The sequence below is a fragment of the Synchiropus splendidus genome, chromosome 16, assembly GCF_027744825.2.
Source record: "Synchiropus splendidus isolate RoL2022-P1 chromosome 16, RoL_Sspl_1.0, whole genome shotgun sequence".
In the NCBI taxonomy this organism is placed as follows: domain Eukaryota; kingdom Metazoa; phylum Chordata; class Actinopteri; order Syngnathiformes; family Callionymidae; genus Synchiropus; species Synchiropus splendidus.
Window position 1 is genome coordinate 12,343,350 of NC_071349.1, and position 23,738 is coordinate 12,367,087.

At 47.2% G+C, this 23,738-nt stretch overlaps 1 protein-coding gene across 2 annotated transcripts in view; it reads left to right on the forward strand.

Annotated features, from left to right (window-relative positions):
- dph6 (diphthamine biosynthesis 6) overlaps positions 1-23,738 on the forward strand; it is a 38,961-nt gene that overhangs the window by 12,471 nt on the left and 2,752 nt on the right. The window contains exons 6-14 of one of the 2 annotated variants that reach the window (XM_053845767.1): positions 2,892-2,953; positions 3,012-3,106; positions 3,444-3,534; positions 5,126-5,285; positions 5,723-5,842; positions 7,013-7,142; positions 7,205-7,373; positions 18,611-18,859; positions 23,337-23,712. In XM_053845767.1, coding sequence (XP_053701742.1) covers positions 2,892-2,953; positions 3,012-3,106; positions 3,444-3,534; positions 5,126-5,285; positions 5,723-5,842; positions 7,013-7,142; positions 7,205-7,373; positions 18,611-18,859; positions 23,337-23,712 — 1,452 coding nt within the window. Of the gene's footprint in view, positions 1-2,891; positions 2,954-3,011; positions 3,107-3,443; positions 3,535-5,125; positions 5,286-5,722; positions 5,843-7,012; positions 7,143-7,204; positions 7,374-18,610; positions 18,860-23,336; positions 23,713-23,738 lie in introns of those variants that run through there. The other variant, XR_008412692.1, reaches the window with a different exon arrangement.

The following is a 23,738-nucleotide window of genomic DNA, read 5'->3' on the forward strand; positions in this document are numbered from 1 at the left end:
ATGCCGGTCACACTCTTATCAGGTGATTTTAAAACTCATACTGGGTGAAAGTTGTATTTTCTCCTGGAATCGTGGAGATGGAGAGCGTGTTCTTTTGGCCTCTCCACCCCTCACTTAAGAACAAGACCTCAAGATACTTAAATACTTGAACCTCAGCACCTAGAAATCTAACTCAGCCAGGTCATTTTTCAACTTTATGTGAGCTGATCCTCAAGCCAAGTGAGAGTTCTAACAGCTGCACATCATCTGCATGAAGTTCACATCTACCAAGGACCAGAGATTATTTCCGTGTATAAGTTCAGGAACGAAAGTGAGTTTCTAGTGGCCTGACTGACCAAATATTGGCTCATACTCGACGTGCATCAGCAGCGTCTGTCCTGTTCTTATCATCAGCTTCTGCTCATGTATTTTCTCCAGATCGAATCTGAGTGTGTTCGTGTCGTCTATTATTCTGTTCACAAATGCTGAATTTGAGATAAGAAGCCGACACATTTCACACACACAGGTATTATCTCGTCATCTTGTCCACCACGCCGCCTCCCCGCTCGTCACTCTTGTGAAGATGGGCCGATAGCTACCGGCCATTGTTTCGGGATCTCCGAGAATGCTATTTAAAGGCGCTTTTCTCGCCATTTATGAACGACAATGTTGCAATCCAATTTTCCATGCAAAGGCGGGGATTACAGGCGAGCTGTCAGCCGGATCTCCAGACAAGCGATACTGCAGCTCAGCCCCGACATTATCTACAATCTCCAGGCTTTTAATTTAGAATTAGACTCTGTAAGCAAATTCAGCCGCTCTTTCAATTAGATACATAACTCTGGGCCAGGAGGTTTACATCAGTCCATCGCGAGCGAAGCGGGCCAGAGCCGGCCTCTGACGGTAATTACTATTGACCAAGCCAGGAGGATTTCAGGTGCAGCTGAGAGTCTGTGCAAACTTCGTTCTGTCAGGAGAATAATCTGATCCCGCTACATTCGAGAACCATGTTGATGTTCTGTGCGATCCGGAATCGATCAAGAGTCACAACTCAAACCTTCCGCCAGTGATGAAGATGGATGTTTGAGTCATCAAGGATGAGGCTCATTGTTAACCCTTGTCGTTTTTGTCTTGCCTTCAACAAGCATCAGCCACAACGAGTCTGGATCGAGTCTAGATGTCCATTTTGTCCTGCTCTGTAAAATGCCACAGTAACCAGAAGGAACACCCATGGACTTAGTGTGTTGTATTCACTGCACCACAGGGTGAGATGGATCAGGCACCACTCTCACTGCTGCTTCAAGGACCTCTCTGTCACAGACCACTGCCAGCATCTCCCTCAGTGATCCTCCAACCAGTGAGGCTAATTCCTGGTGCCTTCCTCTGTGCTCTCCTCCTCATGGTTCAACCTACTGTCCAGAGTAGTCTGCTTCTGAAGGTCCATCTAATGTGATTACAGCTGTTTTATTTCCAGGTAAACGGTTTATCTCCTGGTAATTCTGGACCTCTTTAATGTCCCCAGTTCTTCAGGCCCTCTAAAGAAACACTCTTTCTCATTACCGGACTCTGTCGTTTAAAGTTCGCCGGGTTTAATTGGACTTTTATGGGATAATAGGACGGAAAAAGCCTCTTTTAAAGAAGACCGATTCCTCCCGAGGTCTCAGAGGGACGTGTCGCTCTCTCTTAAGTGCAGTTTCCCCCTCGCTAACGGCCGCTTCCACTGGGCTTATTTGGGTTTAATGTGGCATAATGAGGTCAGGTAATTGGGTTGAGGTCGAGTTGTAAAACAGGTTTGGGAGATGAGAGCGTCATGTAAAGGAGTGTCCCACCCAAATGTATCCCTCAAATGGTTAACCTTATACCACAACTCACATTTTTTGCTGCGATCAATGAAATGTTTGGTTTTTCGAATGTATTAATGGACTCAAGGAGAACCTGCGACCCTTAAAAGTGACGTGCAGACTTTGGGGGTTAGATCTGCTCCTCTCTGGACCTGAGGTCTACGGCAGTCCACGGGACTTCTGGTGTGCAGATCTAGTGAAGAACAAGGTCTGGGTGGAAACCGTGACTCTAGACCACAGGTGGACCTGGGACCAGGACGATGTCCTCGCCGGCCTTGGAGCAGGAACACGTACTCCCGGAGAAGACTCCTCCTCGGTTCCTCGCCCTCAGATCTTCCCACCTCCTCCGCGCCTGGTCTATAATTTAGCGGCGGCGACATTAATGAACACATTAAATAAAACGTGGCGTCCTCGCAGCAATTTGGAGCCAATTATTAAAATTTGTTAAAAGGCATGACTAATTAAAGTGCAAATTTAAAGGGGATTGAATTTTAATGCTTTCTCCTCGGCGTCCTCATTACCTTTTTGAGGCTAAGTTGAGAGGCTGTGGAGATTAGATATTCTCACTCTCATTAAGAGCACGCTCCCCGGGGAGGTGACGAAGGTTGTGATGGGGCTCCCTCACACCACCTCCCTCCCTCGCCCCTCAAGTGCCGGACCCCCGGCGCTCAGACGAGGCATGGCGCAGATGAACCCGGAGCTCCGGTCCACGTGGCACCCGCCTCCACGCCCCACACTGAGACCGATGACACATTCACCTTTGAGGTTGTCAGGCCTCCCGAGTTCCTCACATCCTCTGATGAAACACATGAGCTGGTTCTGGTCCGGCGTCGCTCCACGGGACTGAGGGTTGAGACTTATTAGAGGGCATCTCTTCTCGCTCCTGTCACACTTCCTCGTCCATCCGAGAGATAATCAACCAGTTGTGACCGTTAATGTCAGTCATCTGAGTCCAAGTCAGGTTTGGATCTACTCGGGTCTCTCTGGATTGGAATTAGGGAAGTCCTGCTGTGGCGAGTGCTGCAATAAAATAAATGTCTCTCTGTGGTTGTCTCTCTGCCCCGTCTCCAGGACTGGATCCAGAGAAGCACTTGGGAAAGTCTCTGTCCGAGATGCAGAGCCACCTGCTACAGGTCTGTTGTTGCCTTGAGCGTTGAGTTCACAAACAGAGCTTAACTCTAGGTGTCTCAGCTGTCTCAGAAGTTTGGTGTCCATATCTGTGGGGAGGGCGGAGAGTACGAGACTCTGACTCTGGACTGTCCGCTCTTCAAGAAGAAGCTGGTCATGTGAGTTCAAAGTTGCTTCAGCTACTAATACTTTGACTGCTACTGCACTGGTGCAACTACTGCTCATCTTAGTGATCTTCTGGTATTACTTATGCCACCAAATCTACTTCAACTTCCTACTGCAAAAATGACCACTTCTACCAGTACTAGCACACTTACTGCATGTTGGACTCACAAAATTTTAAAGCTGCTCATGCTACAACTAGTTCCTTGTACCATACTCCTTTCCCTTGTGGTTCTCCAGCTGTTGTTTTTTTGTTCTTCTCGTTGTACCATAACTTCCGCCTGGCTTCTAAGGAGTCGAACTGCATGATCTTGACTTTTGCTGATGTTGCAGTGACGCGGCAGAGACAGTGATCCACTCGGCAGATGCCTTCGCCCCGGTTGGGTACCTCCGCTTCACCCAGATGCACACGGAGAGCAGAGACGTGAGTCCGGACCGACTTTCACGATCGATTGAAGAGTTCAGGAAAACTTTGGGCTCCAAACAAAGAGCAGAGCAAAAAGCCTTTGGTGTGAGATAACTTTGTGGAGGAGAAAGAGAATACGAGAGCAGGGTTCAGAGCCGCCTCCACGGGGCCTCGCCGCCACTCTCCCCCGGCTCCACATGGCCTACTTTGACGGCTGCAATATTCGCCGCTGCCCGAAACGAGGCCCGGCTTAATAAACATGTCCGCTCACATTAAGGAGCTTTGCATTCAGGTAGCTGGCAAAGTGGACGCAGGCGGCGGGGAGGCGGGTGAGGCGAGTGAGGAGGAGTGAGGCTGCTCAGTGGGGGCTTCAATGGCTGCAGGGTGGTGGGCTGCAGCAGTTTCACTTCATAAACAAGCAGATTTGTTTTTACTGAGGGCAGCGAGAGGCTGCGTCCACATGCATACGATTTCCTCCAAAAGGGTTTTTTGTGTGTGTGATGTGAACCGAGGGAGTACAGGTTCATGCCACTGTGTTAGTGGTCACTTAATGATATAGAATGATCATGTCAATGTCTACAAGAGATTGTCTATTAGCTGTTAGATGATGATCATCAAAATATCGAAAGTTCAAAAGCAGTGAAAAACATTGGAAGAATATCAATATAAAAATACATAATTTCATGGGCAAAAAAAGACTCCCTTCAGAACAGTCATGACCATAAAAAAGTCAAAGTTTTTTTTTGCGATGTTCATGAGAGTTTGGATTTTAGCTTTGGGTTTTGCCAGATTGGTAGCCCATCTAGTAAGAGTGACCGGGGACCCACTGCTGCACCGCTCATCTTTGGTGAGTGCAATGTGAATATTTGGAGCTGAAAGAAGAACAAGTGGATTTAAAGTGTTTGTGGCCTGGGAGTCTCCGGGGGGCGACGAGGAGGGGCACGTTGTTATGGACAGAAAACATACCCCATCCCTCCCGACCTGCAGCCCCTGCCCTCGAGGTACATATTGTCCAATTGCCCCCCCTCCGTACCCCGCCTCCCCCCACTAGGTTGCTGAGCAGGGAAAATGGGGGGGCGACCAGGGGAGAACCTGCCCCGGCTCAGCCTTCTGAAGCTCTTCTCGTCAGGGTGACAGATCGGCGGTGACACCAGCACTAGAGGAAACCGCAGCAGGCTCAGCGGATGAGGGGCAGAGACGGGGGGTGGGGAGGACCACCATCATCTCCCCTGTTAGTGCTGCTCAAGCTACTTTCCTCAAGTAATTAATTGGATTATTCTATGGACTACTGCCATGGGGGGTCAGGACCGGTGGGGGGGTGGCTCATGTTTGGAGGTGGTGACGCATGAGAGCGATCCAGTACCACCACCAAGAGTCCAGATCTGGTCTCATCTGGGCCGGACTTTTGACTGACGCTGGCTCCTATCAGATCCAGCACAGCTGCCGCCTGCGCTGCGAATATGTTAGCATGTTGTTTCATATTCATTCTCCTTGAAGTCGCACACACACTCGCACGCTAATTATACAGCGTTTTGTCCGTCTTTGCAGAAGGTCCGCTGCACTCTGGCGGCGTTTGGCCCGCTGAATTCCCTCCGGTGCTTTATTGCAGGCGGCAGTGGCGAGTGCGACGCCCCGCGGTACTTGTCCTTGCCAAAGAGCCATCGACGATTTGACGGAGGAGGAGGAGGTGGAGGAATATGCTGATCGGGCCGAAGACGACTGGCAAGAATTTACATCAAATAGTGACCTCGCTTGTCAGAGAGGCCATGGTGAGACACACTCATTGTGTGTGTGTGTGTGTGTTTATTTATGTGTGTGTTCCTCAATCGGTGTCATGCAGCAGCGTCCCCACGCTGGTGTTTCTGAGTGATTGTTTGACAAGAGCTGTCATTTCTCAGAACTGTTGACCGCCCCGAATTAATTTACCCTGCCAACCATGTCAGTCGTCTCGTAGCGCCACACGCTGTTCACAAACTGAACTGCAGTGATGTCATCATATCATCTGGATGCCCCTCATTTGGGGAGGCTGTGACATGAAGGGTTCACTCTTTTGGGGTGAGACTTTGGGCCCAACATTTGTGAATGCAGTTGTAGGTTTCAGTAATTGATGAGCCAAGTTTGTGCTGTTGTGCACAACTTTGTCTTTGTTTGTTTGCATGCGGAGAATGCATCGCTCTGATTCCAAACTCCTGGTCTTTCCTCTCAGATGCTGCACCATCTTTCTCCTCCAGATCCTCAGCTGGGTTCCAGTGGATCTCTGGACTCAGCAACTTGCAGAGCGAAGACGTTGAGGGTCAGACAGCTGCAGCTTTTGTAAAGCTACAGAGTAAGAATGTGTTTTTAATTCATCACTTTTCATTTGTGTTGTCAGTTGTGTCTTTAAAGTGATGTTTTGATGCAAGTTCTTCCGTCCTTATCGACTTCCTCGCACTGAGTTTCTTCTTCTGCAATAGACTTATGTTTTTGAAACTTGAGTTTGTTCATTTCTATTCGTTTGCATTTCAATAAAAATTGACAATCTTTCATCTTATTTAATGGACTTTATACTTAGTTAATCAAGCTTTTTGGCACATTTTTACTTTTCAAAATCTCTCAATTCGTCTCATGACCTAACTTAAATTTATCTTGTGGCTGCAGTAGCAGTTTCTTATCATTATTTTGTATTTATTTATTTATTTATATTTGTAATCTGTGAAGTGTTTTGTGCTCTGTTTTTCGTAAATATTTCTTAATCGTCATCTCACTGTATTTTAAAATGTTTAAAATATCAATTCAATGTAGTGTTTCAAAATTCTCCTTTGTATCCGTTTCAACTGTTATAATCTAAAGCTTTGTCAAATATTTATCAGATATTGATGTCAGAGGCAGATATGACTTATAATCTCATGATTGTCGTGTTGAAAAAATGAATGATAAAATCTTTGTTGGGTTTTTGCTCCCAGACAGAGAATATTACGTGTCGGTTCTCTCTGTTTCATTGAGGTGTTTGAGGTTGAGCTGGAGCCGAGGCGTTAAAACGAACCTTCAACTGTAAAACAAACGGCTCGCTGGTCTTTTTTGTTTCACTGCCTGCAGAACTTTGAGTCAGTTTCTGGTGGAGAAGCGGCGCGAGAGATGAAAAGCATATTTAATGTTGCAGACTCTTCACACAGACGATATTAAAGCAGTTAATATTTAATGAAGCGGCTCTTTGTGTGCTGAGAGTCGGTGGAGGAAAAACAAACTTGGAGCTCTTCAAACTGGAGAGTCTTTGTTTTAGACCCTCGTCTGGTGTCGCTACGCAGCCGGGCGGACCAAAGTGCTTGCGCTGAAGTGTTTTTAAACTCTAGTTCAATTCCAATTCTGGCTCTCCAGGTTCAGGCTCAGGTGAGGGAGTGAGCACTGAGGCGAAGGCCTCAACTTCCCTCTGAGTTATCTGTGGGTCGTCTGTATTTGAAGTCCTGTAAGGACCACGTCTTAAGATCATGTGACAGCTGACTGACTGAGGTGTGTGCAGGTGTGCTGGATCTCCGAGGCTTGACAATGAAGGACATAGTCCTCGTCCATCTCTACGTCCGCCGAATGGACGACTTTGCTCGGCTGAACTCCGTCTACAAGAAACACTTTGGCTCGAATCCCCCTGCCAGGTGAGGCGTCACACCTTCTACATTTTTCTGCATGGATCCTCCTAACTGTCTCGGCCTGTCAGGGTCTGTGTCCAGGTCCCACTGCCACCCGGGCAGTTGCTGCGGATGGACTGCCTGATCCACAGATGGACGGAGGAGGATGACAGCTTCCATCGGAGAGAAGCGATGCACGTCCAGAGTCTCTCCCACTGGGCCCCCGCCAACATCGGGCCCTACAGCCAGGCGGTCCGGGTGAGTCCCAGCTGAGCATGACGCAGTGGTGCGAGTCAAGGTTTTACTTAAGGAATGATTGACAGTGCATGTAAGACAAAAAAATTGAACGCAGAAGAAGAAGGCTTTTCAAGGTCAGCATTGCATTTCTCAAATCTGCTCTGGTTTGGTCACTTGTGGTGAAGTGTGGAAATGGACAGGAAGTGTTGCTGCTACACGGTTGTCCAGTCACTCTTTTTCCTCCAGTGTATTACGCAGGATTACTCTTGTCAATTCTCCGTCAACAAGCGTCCACCTCGCCGGCTTTGTTCTGTCTGCACACAAGTGCCAGGTCACCATCTTTTCTGTACGAGCGTGTGATCTCTGAGGGCCTGATCGTCCACTTAGACTCCCTCTTCCTGCTGCGATAAATTAATTTGATCACGAATGTATTAGCAAGTCGTCAGAGCGAGACGTTTTTACAGAATGATGCAATTACCCCCGTGCTGTGAGACGTGAGGAGCGGTACGTCTGTGCTCAGTGGCCCTGGGAGACTTCACTTTAATGACACTTTTCTGCCACCATTGTTGCTGCGAGACACAACAATGACAGGGAACCATTTTTTCCCTACGCTCCTTGTCTCATGCAACAAACTGTATGGGAGCAGAGATGTGACACAGCTTGGGCGACAGGTTCACCACATCAGTGTGTTTTAGGTGACATTTGTTGCATCAAATGGTCAAGTTGAAAAATCTGAACTCCAGCGACAAGTTGCAGCGCATTACCCCTTTAGAGCTTTTTGCAGTGACGTACAATAGAAGGCAAATTGATCAAAAGGACAATGAAGCGAAATGTTAACACAAATGTTGCGACTTGAGCACCCGGGGCAAGTTGTTTTGGAGCCGGCTGCTCAGATGCAAGTCGTGCTACGAGTTGCTTATGTTAGAGTCTTTCTCATCATCTGACAGTGTCAGTCTGGTCACCAGTTCACTTCTCCGTTGATAACGTTTTCTCAGCTCCACCTTTTTTTCCAAGCGATCACAGATATCTTAAAGGGTGAGCAGCATTATCGTGAGCCCCGTCATTTGACAGTCCTCATTGGTGTCCATGGTGGAGGTGGAGACATGACTGTCAGGTGATGGACGCTGGACCTTCAGACACCATCCGTCTCTCTATTCATCCGCTTCACTTGTCATCTCTCTGGAGCGGCCCACTGACGGACTCGGCCCGGCGAGCTGACAGATTCAGATCTGACTTGATTTAGAGAATTAGTTAACCTTTCTGTTGTCAAAGCTGCGGGGCCTCCTGGTGGATCGTATGTAAATGTGCCTGACCTCAAGTTTAACTAACAGCCGGCGGCTATAGAGGCAAAAACTCTTAATTTATGCTTTGTTCTGATGGTTCTGCTGTCACTCTGCATCTGACTCAGAAAATTGTCGGGATGACTGATACAGTTTTAGGCCTTTTATTACTTCTTCACAACATATCATGGTGGGTGTCACTGAGTGGAAGCCGAAACATGGGCCTGTCATCCTTGTTTACCAACTTTTGGAAGGAGAATGGTGACTTGCAAATCCGTGATCTGACAGCAAGCTTAACACTTAGGTGTTGAAGGTACCAGGCAAATTTGGGACGTTTGAGAAGTGGGATGGCAACAATGGTGTACTTCAAAGCGATATCTTGTTTTCGTCTTACTTTTGGAGTCAAGACATTTTTTTTTGGTAGGTGAAAAGAATTTATGTTCAGCATGTCTCTCTAAATATATGAATCGAGGCGCGCAGTTTGTTTGAATCTCTCTGGTGTGCTGACACATCACTGCGCTGAGTGAGTCAGCGTAGCTCAGACGGAAGCATGGACCACGCATTTACTGAAATCAGGTTAACCCCGTGAGTCGGAGGTCTCTACACGTCTATTGAAAAGCGCTCGCCGTCTGCTCCGCCGCGTTCCCTCTGGAGTCGCGATTAAATCGACAGGCAACAATAGTTGCGCGGCTCTGAATGGCAGGACGACTGTTAGACATCTCCACTTTCCCGTTAAGGTAAGTGGCTCGCCCCTGGGAGCCGCTGGGAAATTAGACTCACTGATCACATTGTGCTGTGATGCTCGGGGAGACGCCCCCCGCTCTCTATTTTGAGTCAATATCGAGGAGTCCTCATTGGATTTTTGGAAATTGTCAGAGAGCACGGTAAAGGTCAGGCAATTGGCCTTCAAGGGAAAAAGGGGACGCTGCAGCTAATAGTTGTGTTTGCCTGTGAGTCAATTTCTCATAAGATTGAGCTAAAAAGTGGAAAGAGAAACTTTAGACAAGACTGGAAGTGATGTGTAACTTCCACTGTTGGAAACTAATTCATGGAACTATGGGTCAGTGACATCACTGGAGCGAACGTGCGCCGGCCGACACCACACTGAGCTGCCTCCACCTCCATTACTGGAGGAGAGTAATTAGCCAAAAAGCCGCGCCCGCCTGCGTTCAGGGAGGTCTTCACGCCGCACTAACAGATTAATTAGGATGTTTAACTTCATTTCTAACGCAACAAAATTAATCCCATAAAATATGAGGGATCTCAGAGGAGGAGTCTGTCAGCCCTGACGCGGCTCCCCTGTTTGCCATAATCTATTAAACCTGCTCTTATCTCACTCCCCCCCCCCCCCGACACGCTCACACACTATGGATTTTTCATAAACAGCCCGTACTTCATAAAACGTCTCAATTTTCTAGTCTATTAACACGACTTCAGTAGCGTCTGATAAAAGAGGAGGGCATGCGTGAAATAATGCACCAATAACACCAAACGCTGCAGGCCAGAGAACAGTGAGGGGCGCCGCGCACATGACGTTATCAAGTTTAATAAAAGAACAAATGATCACCTCACCCCCTGGAGGACGGGCGCAGGGGGGTTCGTTGGGGGGGGTCAGTTGTCGAGTAATTGACTCGGTGAAAAATGAGGCCCGGAAGCATCCCAGATTGACGGCTACTAAAAAAAACATGTAGCCGCGCATGTAGATTTATTGTCAACACTGGACGACACGAGTGAAACACAAACATCTGCGGCAGTGAGGAGAGATTTCTGACAATAATGACAATAATACAAACATATAGAAGCTCACACGGCGTCCTGGTTGTCAAGCCCTGTTAGCATGCCTTAAGTGCCCAATAGCATAGTGTAGCATAGCATGTCTCAGTTGCATACATGCCAGATTCACACACAAACGTAACTTACATGATAACGACAAGCTCTTAACTTAAGTACGCAATAGTTCCAAACATAATTGTTGCATTAATTAAGCAGGACAAACCATAAGTAGCTACACAGTAGCTACAGAGTCACACAGAGTGTATCACATAGATGTACTGTTCATAGCCATTTTAATACACAGTACTATTAATGACTGTGACATCTGAAGATGTAACATTCTGCAACACCAACGTAACTGCAATATTTTTCCATAAAACATAGTTTTTTGTGGAAAAGTAATGCTAGTATTTTTATTGTTGTAATGTAAATTCCTCCACTGTGGGACTAATAAAGGCCATCTAATATAAATAAACATGATGCTAACACAAAGCAGTTGCGTAATCTAATAACATAAACAACGCAGCAACGTTTATTATATTTATTATTATTTGCCTGGATATTTGGCCCTTGTCGCCTTGGCAACGGACCTGAGACTTCTGTAGGGTACAAACAATGACGGAAATACCACAAACTGACTGTCGACCTCGGTGATCTTTTGATCCACTTCCTGTTCCGCTTCTCACCTGCCGCTGGAGCTCAACCTGTCAGCCCGGGAAGTCGCCTGACTTAAGCCTGCCCACCACAGCCATCAGAAGGACTTAACAGGTGTTTGGCCTGAGGCCGGCTCTGGCCGTCGATAAGTGGTCTGGGACAGCGAGAAAAACTTGTTTGGTTAAGGAGATGAGCAGCGGAAGTAAGACAGGAATACATAAGGCGGGTCATGTGATCCAGCAACTGTGCAAACCGTTTATCTGTGACACATCGCAGTTAAACTGGTGCTATGAGGAGATGAAGTTCCACTCTGACATGTTGCTCAGCGGCTGTTAGTGTTTGTATATTCATATTTTTTTCCTGACTATGAGCTGATGAGCAAACGTTTGCCAAATCTGATCTCATCTCAAGGCTGTGAAGTGAATAGAAGGGTTGATTTTTGGAAACTATCCATAGAGGACAAGGTTGAAGACTCCATTTGCACCACACGGTCCCGCACTGGTATCTGCATCTACCAGATGAGGCTATCGGTGACTTCATTTGTCAATAGACACCTAACCAGGCTGAGATGGGCATCAAAGATGTTCGTATGAGCAAGAATTAGTGATGTGCAAAAGGGTAACAACATCAGAGGTGGTCCTCACAGAATAAAAAAAAATGATGTAGCTTGAGTGCTCTCACATAACGTAATGTAACTTTGACTCTCATTTCAGTATTGCACATGTTAGAATTTATTATTATAACACTGATTTTTTTTTTTTCTTTTTTGGTGAGGTGGATGGAGATTTCAAACAGTATTTAGGTCAAGTTACTGTGTTTAAGTAGTAGTTAGTCTGACATGCAGTAGACTTTCAAAATTCAAAATGTCTACTCACTGAAATAATATCAAGTGTATGAGTATCTATCAAGAATGTTTTTATTCTGTCACTTTTTGTTTCGTATCAGGAAAATACAGCCTGTCTTGAATTGTTATGCCAGTTATATTGGTGTCTGTTGATCTTATCCAACGTGGGAAATATTGTCTTCCATAATATCGATGATTGGTTGAAACATATTTTCTCAAAATCGGTTGCTCATCCCCCATTTTTGGGAATTCTACTAAGAGCGTCATTCTGTTGTTTTCGGATTTTGTATCCCTTCACCCAGACATTTCCGTGACTCAGATAATTCCTGTAAACCCGTCCGTCGTGGTGACAATCTTGCTCCAGCTGGTGTTGCTGGTCATGTGACCTCTCTTGAGTCGGCCCTATGGAGCGGCCCTGGAGCTCCTCCACCGCAGACCAGCACCGCAACCTCCGCTGTTGACAAACAGTCCAAACACATCAATTATTTGCGGTCTGCGTGCGTGTTCCGGCGCATTCCTCCGCCAGGCCGCGCTGCACTTCCTCTCTTTCATCGGCGGAGGATAGAGTGAGCAGGAGATGCATAGATAAAGAGCACGGCGGCGTGTCCTGTCCGCTTCCATCACCGTCTCGCACGCTGGAGACGGATGACCGGCCCATTACTATGGTAACTAGCCGCTATATTCAGAGCTGCCCGCCCGGGTCTCTTCCACCCACAGTGACGAGAGGCCAGAGCTGACAGCCACACACACACTCACACACACACACACACACAATAAATGTACATTTAATGCCTTCCACAAAACATACTTGAATATCTGAGATGCGTTTGTGTGTGAGATGTTGTGTGTGCATACTTTAAAACACTAGTTTGTATGTGTACATTTATTTATGTCTCTGTGCACCTGCGTTTTTGTGCATCAGTACTGGTGTGTAGTGTGTGTTCAGCTGGATGTGTAGTTGTGCAAAACAGATGACACAGGTGTTGCTCAGATGTTAGTCGGGTCCATCCTGTAGAGTTGGTGTTTGCCAAGTCGTTTCTTAAAGTGCAAACCCTAGGAACGAATGAGGTGGATCTCCAGCCTCTGTTCATTTTAATATACGTTTTGCTCCGAAACCGGATCCATTATTTACCGTGTCACTCAATTATTGAGCAGCTCCGAGTGGATCTGATGTTCTGACAGAAATATTATCAGTAATTCGCTGTCGTCTGCGGCACGCCTGGCTTTTTGTTGAATAAATATTAAACATATCTATACTGTATCTCTCATCCAGGACTCTCGGCCGCGCGTCGCCTGATTCATATGTATTGAATGTGAAGTCTGATATGAAAGAATTTCATTTTCCTTTTGTTTGTTTTGCTGCATTCCTCCGGTGGAGGCGCTGCAACACTGCCACCTGCTGGCGGCGGTGGAGACTGCAGCACTGTGTCACGTGGGGTGGGGGGCGCGTTTTAAACTAACGTCAATTAATGAGGGTGATCATTAATGTAGGTCACATGACTTAAAGGAATATGCCTTTTTGCTTAGCTGCGTGTATAGGATAAGTTTTATTTGTTTTTTATTTGAAACACGTGCTCAGGCGGGGAGGGGGTCTCAGCTGGGTGTGGGAGGAGGGGGGTGGGGGCGGGAGGGGGCGCTCAGCTTCAGCATCATTCAATCAGACAAACGTGCCCCGCGGCTGCACGCCAGTCTCCCCGACTCTGAATTAGGCAGATTAACGCAGGATGATGGAATTTGTCATCGTTTGCATCGTGGTGGAAAGATGCGGTTTGATCGAGCGACGGCGGCCTGCGTGTCCCTCGGGCAGGTCAGAGAGGGCAGCAGAGATTTCTGTGCATCAGTCATGAACCCTCACGAACGATCTGTCACCGGAGTCGGACAGTTGAGGAGGTTTCTGTCTTCTGACCGTTCTTTTGTGAGCACAGTCACACTGCCAAACTGACTCAAGTGGTCATCCACTTTTCACTAGTATTGAGGTATCAAATGTGCTTTTTATTGCAACAAAGGTGCGTTTATTATGTGTCAAGAAACATTTCTGGTTGTTAAAAAATAATCATAGTTTTTGGTCTGTTTTATATCAACAGTCAGTTTTGAAAAATCATGTTTTTTCTGTTTATATTTGATGTTTTTAATTTATGTATTTAATATTGTGACTTTACCCATCCCATTTTTTAATCCATGTATTATTTATGACAGTTTTTTTTGTTATTGTATGCATTTTGAATTTGCTACCATTTCTACCATTTAAAATTGCATTTTTGTTTTGTTTTATGAGTCATTTAATATTTTCTACGTTTGGTGGAGTATACATCTCAACCTTTAGTTATTTAGGTCAGTTATTTTCCAATAAAATTTGGAAACGATTTAAATAAAATTGCACAATTCATCCTGAAAACATAGAGGGGCATAAGAAATAACAGGGGTTGTTTTTTTATTGTTTTGGATATGCTAAATATATTTATCCTTTATTTAATGCAAACACAATATTTTTTTCAGAGACTGTCTTTTTAAATTGAAAAATAGTTGATACCCTTAAGTTTTATGCACCAAAGTACTTTTTTTAAACTTTTTAAAAATAAGAATATTACCAGGGTGGATGTTCCTTTTTTTGCCTCCAATGTTGTCATTTTTCCCTTCTCAAATGTGAGCTCATAGCAACTCTCACGTCCACTGAAACTCTGAATTTTTCACTCAAACAAAAAGATGTTTATTCGTGGCCTTCGGCGATCAGATGGCTCCCCCTCCTCCCTCCGGTCTCCCCCTGGTATCTCCCCCCGACCTTGGCTGCAGAAGTGATGCGGCGCTTTGACCGGAGAACAGTTGACCAGAGCTGACATGACAGGGTTCTCTTCTGTGCCGGTGCAGTGGACACGTCAAGGGCAGACGCACGGGCAAGGGAAGAATACTGATCTGTGCGGGGGGGGACAGTGGGGGAGGAAATCAGAGATGTGAAATCCGAGGCTGCAGGTTAATGCAACCTGATGTCATGTGACCTTTGACATGTGACTGAAACAGGTTTGAATGACAGTGCCCTCATAGGGGCGCTGCAACTCCACCTATTCTGAGGCTCCACCCACAGCAGCGGCACTCTTGAGTGACATGCTTGAGGCTTACAGACCCAGGTGAGGCCAACTTCTCTGATCCACTCTGGTAGGGGAACACTATGGTGGTTCTTGAACAGCGAAGGATCAGTCCACACTGGACGCCTCCGCCGGCCTTCGCCTCCGTGGAGAATGATGAGGTTGCGGATTGTGTGAAAGTGAGTCGGCGTCTCAGACATTAGTGGTCCAGATAATTATCGTGGCGGCACCAAACCCCACCCCCGACCCCCGGACTTCGTCCTCCATGAAGACAAAGTTACACATCCTCTCACCTATTTTACACATTTCCCCGCGTTAATTATGGATGAGGGTCTCTGCGGGGGAAACGTGACCATTAGCATATCTGATCGGACCGTGCTCCTCGCCACCTTCTGCGTCCTTGGAACCAGGATGACTGTTCGTCAATACCGGGTCACTTTATCCAGGCCGGTCCGGTTCAGCCGCACAGCTCCGCGGCGCTGCTGATGACACCGGCAGACTTCCTGGTGTGGGTGGGGAGGGGGGAGTCGAGGGGGTCCCGGGGGCTCCAGTCTGGATGGCACTGCTCGCAGAACCCCATCGACACTTCGGACAGAAAGATGACACCAGTAGAACCTGACAGCAGATCTAGCTGGACCAGGGCCTTGGTGGGGAGGTCGGAGTCACGTGACCGAGTGTTTGTAGAAAAAAACTCCAACTACTACCATACTTCCGGTGAGAGTCCTACTGAAACAATCCTTACTTCATTGCTACTTTTCAGTTCTCAGTGGTCAGTTTACCTCCACAACTTTTGTGCTACTACTACTGCCATGACACATCAGGTACTTCGAGTGCTATAGCTACAACCACTGGCGTCATTAGCATTACTATATCGACAACTATTGCCGCACCTATTCTACTACAGTAACTACTTCTTTTTATACTATTACTCCTATCTTTTATATCCTCTACTTCAGTTCTCTACTTCTCTAAATCCTTCCACCTCTACTGTTACTACTACTTCTACCGCTCATACGAGTCAATACTATATGTTCTACTGCTACATTTTCCACCTACTACTGAACCGCTACCATCAGGGTACCACAACATCAGTGCTTCTTCCAGTACTTGAACCTTAATGACCAACTTTCACCGCTGTACAACTGCACAGTCATAACCACATGATCCCAAACTTTAACTAAGAGCGGTCGGACGGTTGGGAGGCACGTGTCACTCCAGTCGTGCGGCACTTCCTGTCTTCCCTCCGAGGGCCGTTTAGTCGAGTTAGAGCAGCGATTGAAAAGGACTTACCTTGTTATGGAAAGTTTAATGTGTGCTGCGATTGTTTGACCCTCATGAATATTAACCGCCTCCGTCTCGGCGCCATTAAAAATGCATGCGGCGCCGCGGTTGTTGATCACGTTTAGGACGGCGATGCAAATTGGACTGTCGGCGCTGTCAAGGCCTCAGATGAATAATGTAGGTGTGTTGTATATTCAGGGACGCGCCATTGACAGTCAATTAACAAGTTTGATTGGTGCGAGTGAACCGCTTCTTTTGAACTGTTAATTTTATGTAAATAGTATTCGCCGATGTCTGCAGCCCCCTGAAATCCACCTCCCACCACGAGTACCCGGAGCAGGATCCTTAATAATTGATCATCACACACCTGCTAGCTGGCAGCGCTGGGAGTCTGCCGTTAACTGTTTGGCCCCTTTTGATATTGAAATCCACAAACTCGGTGGATCCTGGTTTGTTGGGGAGCCGAGCCACCCAACCTGACGGGGCCGGGCCGTGCCGCGGCGCGTGTGGTGGCATGTGTGTGTGCTGCCGATGACAATTTGTTGTGGAGCCGTCAGATTGTGGCTTTCATGTTCGTGAGGACCCTCCGGCAGCTTCCGCTCGCAGGTAGACGATCCGGCGATTGATCCAGAGAGTTGACAGCGGTGCAGGATTCCCGTTTTCGTTCTCTGTATTTTATGTTTTCTAATTTGGAGCAGCAGAAGATGTGCGCTGGATCAGAACCAGAAACACACTGAGAGGCCCCTGTTGGCTCCCGCTTACTGACAGTCTCTCACCACTCCAATTAAAGCCTCTACTTTTTTGTAACCAGATGATTTGTCATTTCCACTCATCTTTATTTACACTGCCTATGACATCTCGCCTCCAACAATGGTGGACAATTGCGTCCTTTAGTCAGAGTAAAGTATCAAGTATTTTCTAGTACTTCTCTGCACTGAGGTATCTTTGACTACATTTCCATCTTTTGTTCTCATATGACATTTGTCAGTTTTTCTGCCTTTAAGAACATAAGTCGTAGTTAAGCTAGCAGCAAATGTTATCGTCAGCCAATCACATCCATCCAAATTTATCCTGTGATTTCAGCCTTAACTTTACCTGTTTGTCATGTCATTTTAAGTCTCGTAGACAGTAGTAGTTAGCTATCATATCGGCATGATAACTTAATACAGGCCTTTCATTAACTTCACCAACTTCCTCTTCTTATATTTCAGACTTAATGTGCGAATACTAAAGTGTATTTGTTTATTTTTCCTACGTCCATGCTGTTGCCGATAGCAACCCAAATGAAGTGAAATAACATGTTGGTAACGTCCGCTCCCTGGTCCCGCCCTGCTTCACATCGTCTCTCCTCTGAGTCCTGCTTGTCGTTCCTCTGTAACTCTTTAAATAAGGGACTACAGCGACTGAGGTTTCGCGTCAGCTCCACCTCTCCTTCGCTCTGGAACGTGATCCGGCCACTTGTGTCGAAGCTAATTACCAAAAGACCTTGTGTGTCCATTGATCACCCCGTCCCTGATCCTCCCCAGAGACCCCCCTCCTGGGTTAGAGATTAGCAACATGTCAGCGTCACATATTTGCATCGACCAGGAGTGTGAACGGCGTCCGGCCCTCCGCGCGGCCTGACCTCTCCGGGCCCCCGGCTCTCTGGGAGGCTTCTCTGTGCATTAAACACATGGATTTCCTGTGTCCCTCTGCTTGCGCAGGTTTTTAACTCATTTACACGTTTATTCTAAATTAGTCTGACAGCTGCTGTTTGTGGAGCTGTAGGTGATAAGATGCGAAGAACGCTAATCTATGCAGCGTTAGCTAAACATACATCCCTCTAATTAGCGATATTTTGATGATCGCACCTCGCTGACAAGCCTTGCTTTGACTTTGTTGCTCAATTATCGTCCTTTTCCTGAATATTCACCTTCAAACGTTTGACTCCAGAGCAGGAAAATGTTCTTTTCTTCGCCGTCTTCAAAGTGTGTCAAACGTTGCTAGCGTTCTCTGCGGTCGACTCTGAGATGCTAAGTAAGAGATGCTAACCCTTTTCCACATGTGTCTGGGTCACTATCTTCTACTAGTTTGCAAGTCCTGATCGTGTTTGGAGGTCTGGATCGATGACTGCCACATCCTCTCCAGTCGTGCGTTTAGATAGATAGATAGATTCTTTATTGGAGCTGAAAGATTTTTCGAAAAAGCTGTTGAGTTGGAACTGGTGGAGAGATTTTGGAAGTTTTTATGGGTGCAACACTCATAGCTTACATACAACTGCATGCTCCCTCCAAGGTTGTTTTAACTGAGGATCAAACATCGGTGTTCGATTGAATTTGTGTTCCTTTTCGTCTCGCTCTCTTCCAGGTGGACGACTCGGTCTTCTGTGCGGGTCAGATCGCGTTGGTGCCGTGCTCCATGCAGCTGGTGAAGGCCGGGACCAGGACTCAGGCCCGACTGTGTTTCGGCTACGTCCAAAAAGTTCTGCAGGCCATGATGGGTGAGCTGACGTTGGCCCATGTGGTCCAGGCCCACTGCTACGCCACCAGGCTCCGGGACGTCCCAGTGATCCAGGCAGTGTGGGAGAGCATGATGAAGGCCACGGAGGACGATGAGGTGAGGCGGGTGATGGGCCTTGTCCTTATGATCAGATCTTTGAGTTCAGTCCAGGTCCAGTTGGCATCATCACATTGAGACTTTGCTTGGAGTGCGGATGTCCATCAAGGTCTACAACATGAGATGAAGGGTGATGCTTGACTCAAGCGAGGAGGCAAAACTGTCTTTTAAGTGGAGCTCTGAAGGATGAACACATGAAATGCGTAGGCGACTGAAGAAAGTCTGTGGTCGAGCGTCTGAACTGTCTTTCATATCTGTGAAAGGGAAAGTTCTTGGCCTCCTCCCCCCCGAGACCCGAGCTGCAGCGACTGATATTTACCAGCGAGCGCGCTCATGAAAAGTTGATGATGTGGGAACCGCTGGTGTCTTTGATAGCAAGCGGCACGGCGCAGAGGCAGATGTCTTCCTCAGAGCCCCCTAATCCTTCGCCCCCGTGCACCATTTTGGGGAACTCTCAGAGCAGCTTATCCCACCACCCGCCGCCCCTCTCCCCTTTCGACCTTCCGTCCCAACAGCCCAACTTACAACGCTCCATCCCGGCAGCTAATAGCTGCTCCCCTGCCGGTCCTTCTCCTCCCTCTGTAATCTGCCTCGTCGGGGGAGTCGACCCTGAGAGAGTGAGGGGGAGCCCACCTCTAACATGTGGCAGCGCTGTGTCAACTTTGTGTCAGAAATCCCTTAAAACTGTTATTCCACGAACAGACTTTTGAGGGTGGGGGGTACTTCAAAACTAGAGCTGATGATCCATTACTGACAGACACACAGCTCATCCCGTGAAGTTTCCTAGGAAGAACAAGTATAGCTACGTTTTATTGAAATATTTGTAACCCTAACCCTCGAATGGACAACATTCTCAAGTTTGTCTTTTTGAAAAGTGAGTCTATACGTTGGGGCATGAGCTTGAACTCGATTTTTGTTTGTTTATTGAAGAAGAACATGGATGGAGTTTGGTCTCCTTCATCACAGGTGTTTTTGAGCAGAGATCCTAGACTCTTGGGTATTTCCTTCAAAACAAGTCAAATGACCACGAGTGGGACCAGCTTGGATCCTTGTGGAGCTCCGCTTCAGTCCAGCCATTAAAAAGTTTACCCGTTAATGAACAACGCTTCAATCCCAGCGCTGCGACATTAGCGACAAGCTAATTAAAAAAAAAGAGCAGTGTTGATTTGTTCATTTATTTATGACTCCCTGAGCAACAGATTAAACAGCCGTGACAATAGCTTCTTAATTAAGAATGTAGATGAGCTTAATGAGGCCGACGAGAGAGTGTCGGGTCCGGGTCAGAGGTCAGCAGGGTGAAACAACACCTCCATCTGTCGTCGTCTCAGAGCGAATCAAAAATGTTCAGTCGACTGACCCCCGGCTCCCGCACGTTAATTGGCAGCCCGAGTATTTTGGCAGGAGGCAGAGTGCGAACTGGATGTGACCGGAGTGGAGTGGCTTTAGATGAATGGAAGTTTGTGGACATTACAGTTGTGATTATAACATGATGATCTCTCCGTGAGTTTGCAGAGCTGTGTTCCACTTCTCATGAATGTCTGGGGAAGTAAGAGACACTTTTAAACATCAATATTCCGCCCTGGTTCAGGCTGGTGTTTGTTCTCTTACACTCTCTGGACCTGCTGTCAGAAGTACTGTGAAACGACTGTAGAGTGATATTATATCGCGCTTGCACCGGCGACCCGCTGAGCAGGAAATGTAGAGGAAGTGCCCGAGCAGCTCCGGCCCATCAGCCCCCCGCTGCTCTCTGCTTTGCACCGCTTCCATATTAGCCTGTTTACTGTTCGGCTTTCACGCCTCTTGGCCTCTAACCCGCCGCACGCTCCAGGACTCACACACACACACACACACACACATGAGTGAGCAGGAGGAAAGTGGGGTTCAGAAGCAAACACCTACAGGGGGGTCACGGACCATCAACTGTCGGAGTGGCTGGGTTCACTTGGAGGTGAACTGACATGGTGAGATTCACTCGTGGAAAGAGAGTGAGTGCTCCGTGAGACTAGGTGTCCCTGGGTCTTGTTCACGAGTGAGTGTGCAATTTGGAGTATGTCAACTTAATCCTGCCTTCCTCAATTTCAGTTGCATCATAGCATTCACCGTGTTCACTAACAAGGCTGTCAGAAGGCCTCATCCTTTATGTAGATGAATAGAGTTATGCAGTTGTGGGGATTCTGAGATTGTCATCAGTCTAAGACTGACTGAGAGCTCCTGCTGATGCCACTACAGCATGTGTCGAGTCCTGGTCTGGGCTTGGACATTAGGAAATGGACTAGGATCTGTCAGCGTGTCAGGCGTGGTGACAGCCCACATATGTGCCGGAGCTTTGATAAATGTTAGATTAGCACTTCTGGCAGGTCGAGGGGGGGGCTTGAGTCCTGCCTGTGTCAATACACCGGGGGTCTCCTGCTCAGCCAGGCTTAAAGGCCACCCTGCAGGAGATCGGTGGATTCGGGCTTCGGGCAGGACTTTGTCAAGACCAGACAGTTGCTGACTTTTTCAGAGCTGTCGTTCGACGTCATGTCAGCGAGTCTGAGCAGTCACACAAGCGGATTCATCTGGTGTTTCTTATTCACACGACTTCTGATGGGGCGTTTATGACAGACCGATTTATTCGACATACTCTGTCCTCGTTCTCAAATGTTCTTTTTCTATTACATCTGCCTTTGTAGGACTCTCTGCTTACTGTGGTTACCGCCCATAAAGCCCTTCAGTTCAGTCAGGCTCTTGTATCCCATGGTGGTCTCATAGGCCTTAGAACATGAAGTCCCATGAATCTCCTAGTCCCTGTTCAAGTTTCAGGTCCTAGAGTGTAGGTCCCAACATCCTCATGGACCTTTCATGTCCTGTTACTCTGTCAGGGCTTTTCTATTCCCAAGGTCTCTGAGCCGCTGATAAGTCACTGGAGTATTTAACTCCGTAGTCCTTCAAAGGTCCTCTGGTTATCTTGGCGATCCCAATGTGTCAATGGTACCCTCATTGCCGAAAGTCCTGTTTTGTTCTCAGGTCGTTTAGCCCCTCGCTCAGATCCCACCAGTCCCTTAAGGCTCCTAGTTCCTGTAGACGTCTGAGATCCTGGAGTTCTCCAACCTGCCGAGTTTTCTCTGGTCCTGCCTCTACTACCAGTGTTACAGTGCTCTCAGATGCTCTGGTCCTTATGAAGCTAAAGGGCCTCAGCTCTAAGAACTTGTTGGTCTCTCAAGGCTGTTAAGTCCTGCAAGTCTCTCAGCTCTCAGGTCCTGTTGACCCATAAGTCCAGGTGATTCAAGTCCTCTTGAAAGCGACCTCTGGAGGTGGACCAGCAAGGTTATCTGTTGGAGGCCTGAAAGTTGCTTTGTCGCGTCTGAAAACAGACTCTGAAGTCAGACATGCCGGACGGGTCATGGCGCCTGCGGCGGGGACAAAGCGGCGGTGGCCTTCTCTCTGTCTCGACACACGTTTGAGTGTCACTGAAATGTAAGTAAGCTGTTATTATTCTGCACTTACCAAGGCGGCGGGAGTGCAGCTGAATTGATCCACAAATTGAAGAGCGGGTTAAGTGTGGGTGGCCTATCGACTGGCAGCGAGCCGGCGTTTCTATAAAACACTCATTTCTGTCCCATTAGCAGATGAAGGCCCTCGAGTGTCATCAGAGGAGCCCAGCGCGGCTGATGGCCCCACAAAAACACAAAGATTTGGGGCTCGGCAGCTGAAACAGAGGCGGCTCCGCGATGCGAGCGATCCTTCTTGAGAGGTCACGCTAAATAGGACCTGTCATTTTGTGAATGCGTCTCTGACAACGCACCACAAACATTATGGATCCTTCTGGATTGTTAGCGAGGTCAACAATTTGATGCTGTCACTCCTTCAAGCTAAAAGAGGGATGAGATTTTCATGAAGTGTGTTGGATGTCGATCGTCTCTGAAGCCAAACCCGGGCGACCCGCTTATACTCACACAATTAAATTGCTCAATTACAAACAAGGCCCAGTGTCAGGAGGTGAGCTTTGGTGAATCAAAAGATTTATTGATTTAAATTTAGTCTCAGATTTAAGTGTCAAATTTGAAGTCAAAGAGCATCTACATTGTCTTGTTTTGCAACATTTTCTTCTTTGTTTTGGTTCAAACTATCAATTATGATTACAGAATATTTAGAAAAATAACAAATTTAGTTGACTTACTGCAATAATCGCAATAAATATAGGAGGATGTAGTTTTTTGGAAATAATATTTGTATTAAAAAAAACATCAACAGAATAAAGAAATGAAATACATACTTTTATCTGCTGTTATTACTACTTGTGAAATGTTATCACTTTTAATGTTTCTGAATTATGTGATTTTTGTGATGCAAAATTATTATTTTGTGGAAACGTTTGGACTTACTGTGACAGAAAGTTGTCGTCATATTTGTATCTTTCTCACATGCCAGCTCCACCATTATTAACCAGCTAGCATGAGAGTGAGACAGGTTTTCTCACAGTCTGTCTGCCTTACAGGATTTGGAGTCAGATGTCCAAGTGCGCCCTCTCCTGGTGGTGGTGGTTCCTGCTTTACCCCGATCAGCTGCCGTCGAGCTGCATGTGACAGCGATCCAGGATGAACCCGCCAAGCGCTCTTCCCGTCACATGACCTCCAAACTGAAATGCGGCTACCTCGAGACAGACTCTGTGACCGCGGTTGGCAGCAGTGGTGCAACGATTTCGCTCCGTCTGGTGGCGCCATCTGCTGGCCTGGATGACGAGGAGGAAGTGAGAGAAGCCATTGTCGGCGCTTTTGAAACTGCCAGAGACAAGATGGAGGCTGGGCTGACCCCACTGTGCGCCAGAGTGTTCTACAAGTGCGGCGACTCGCTCGCTGAAGAGGTTGCTCACGGTAGCTATCTTCCACCGGCAGTAACT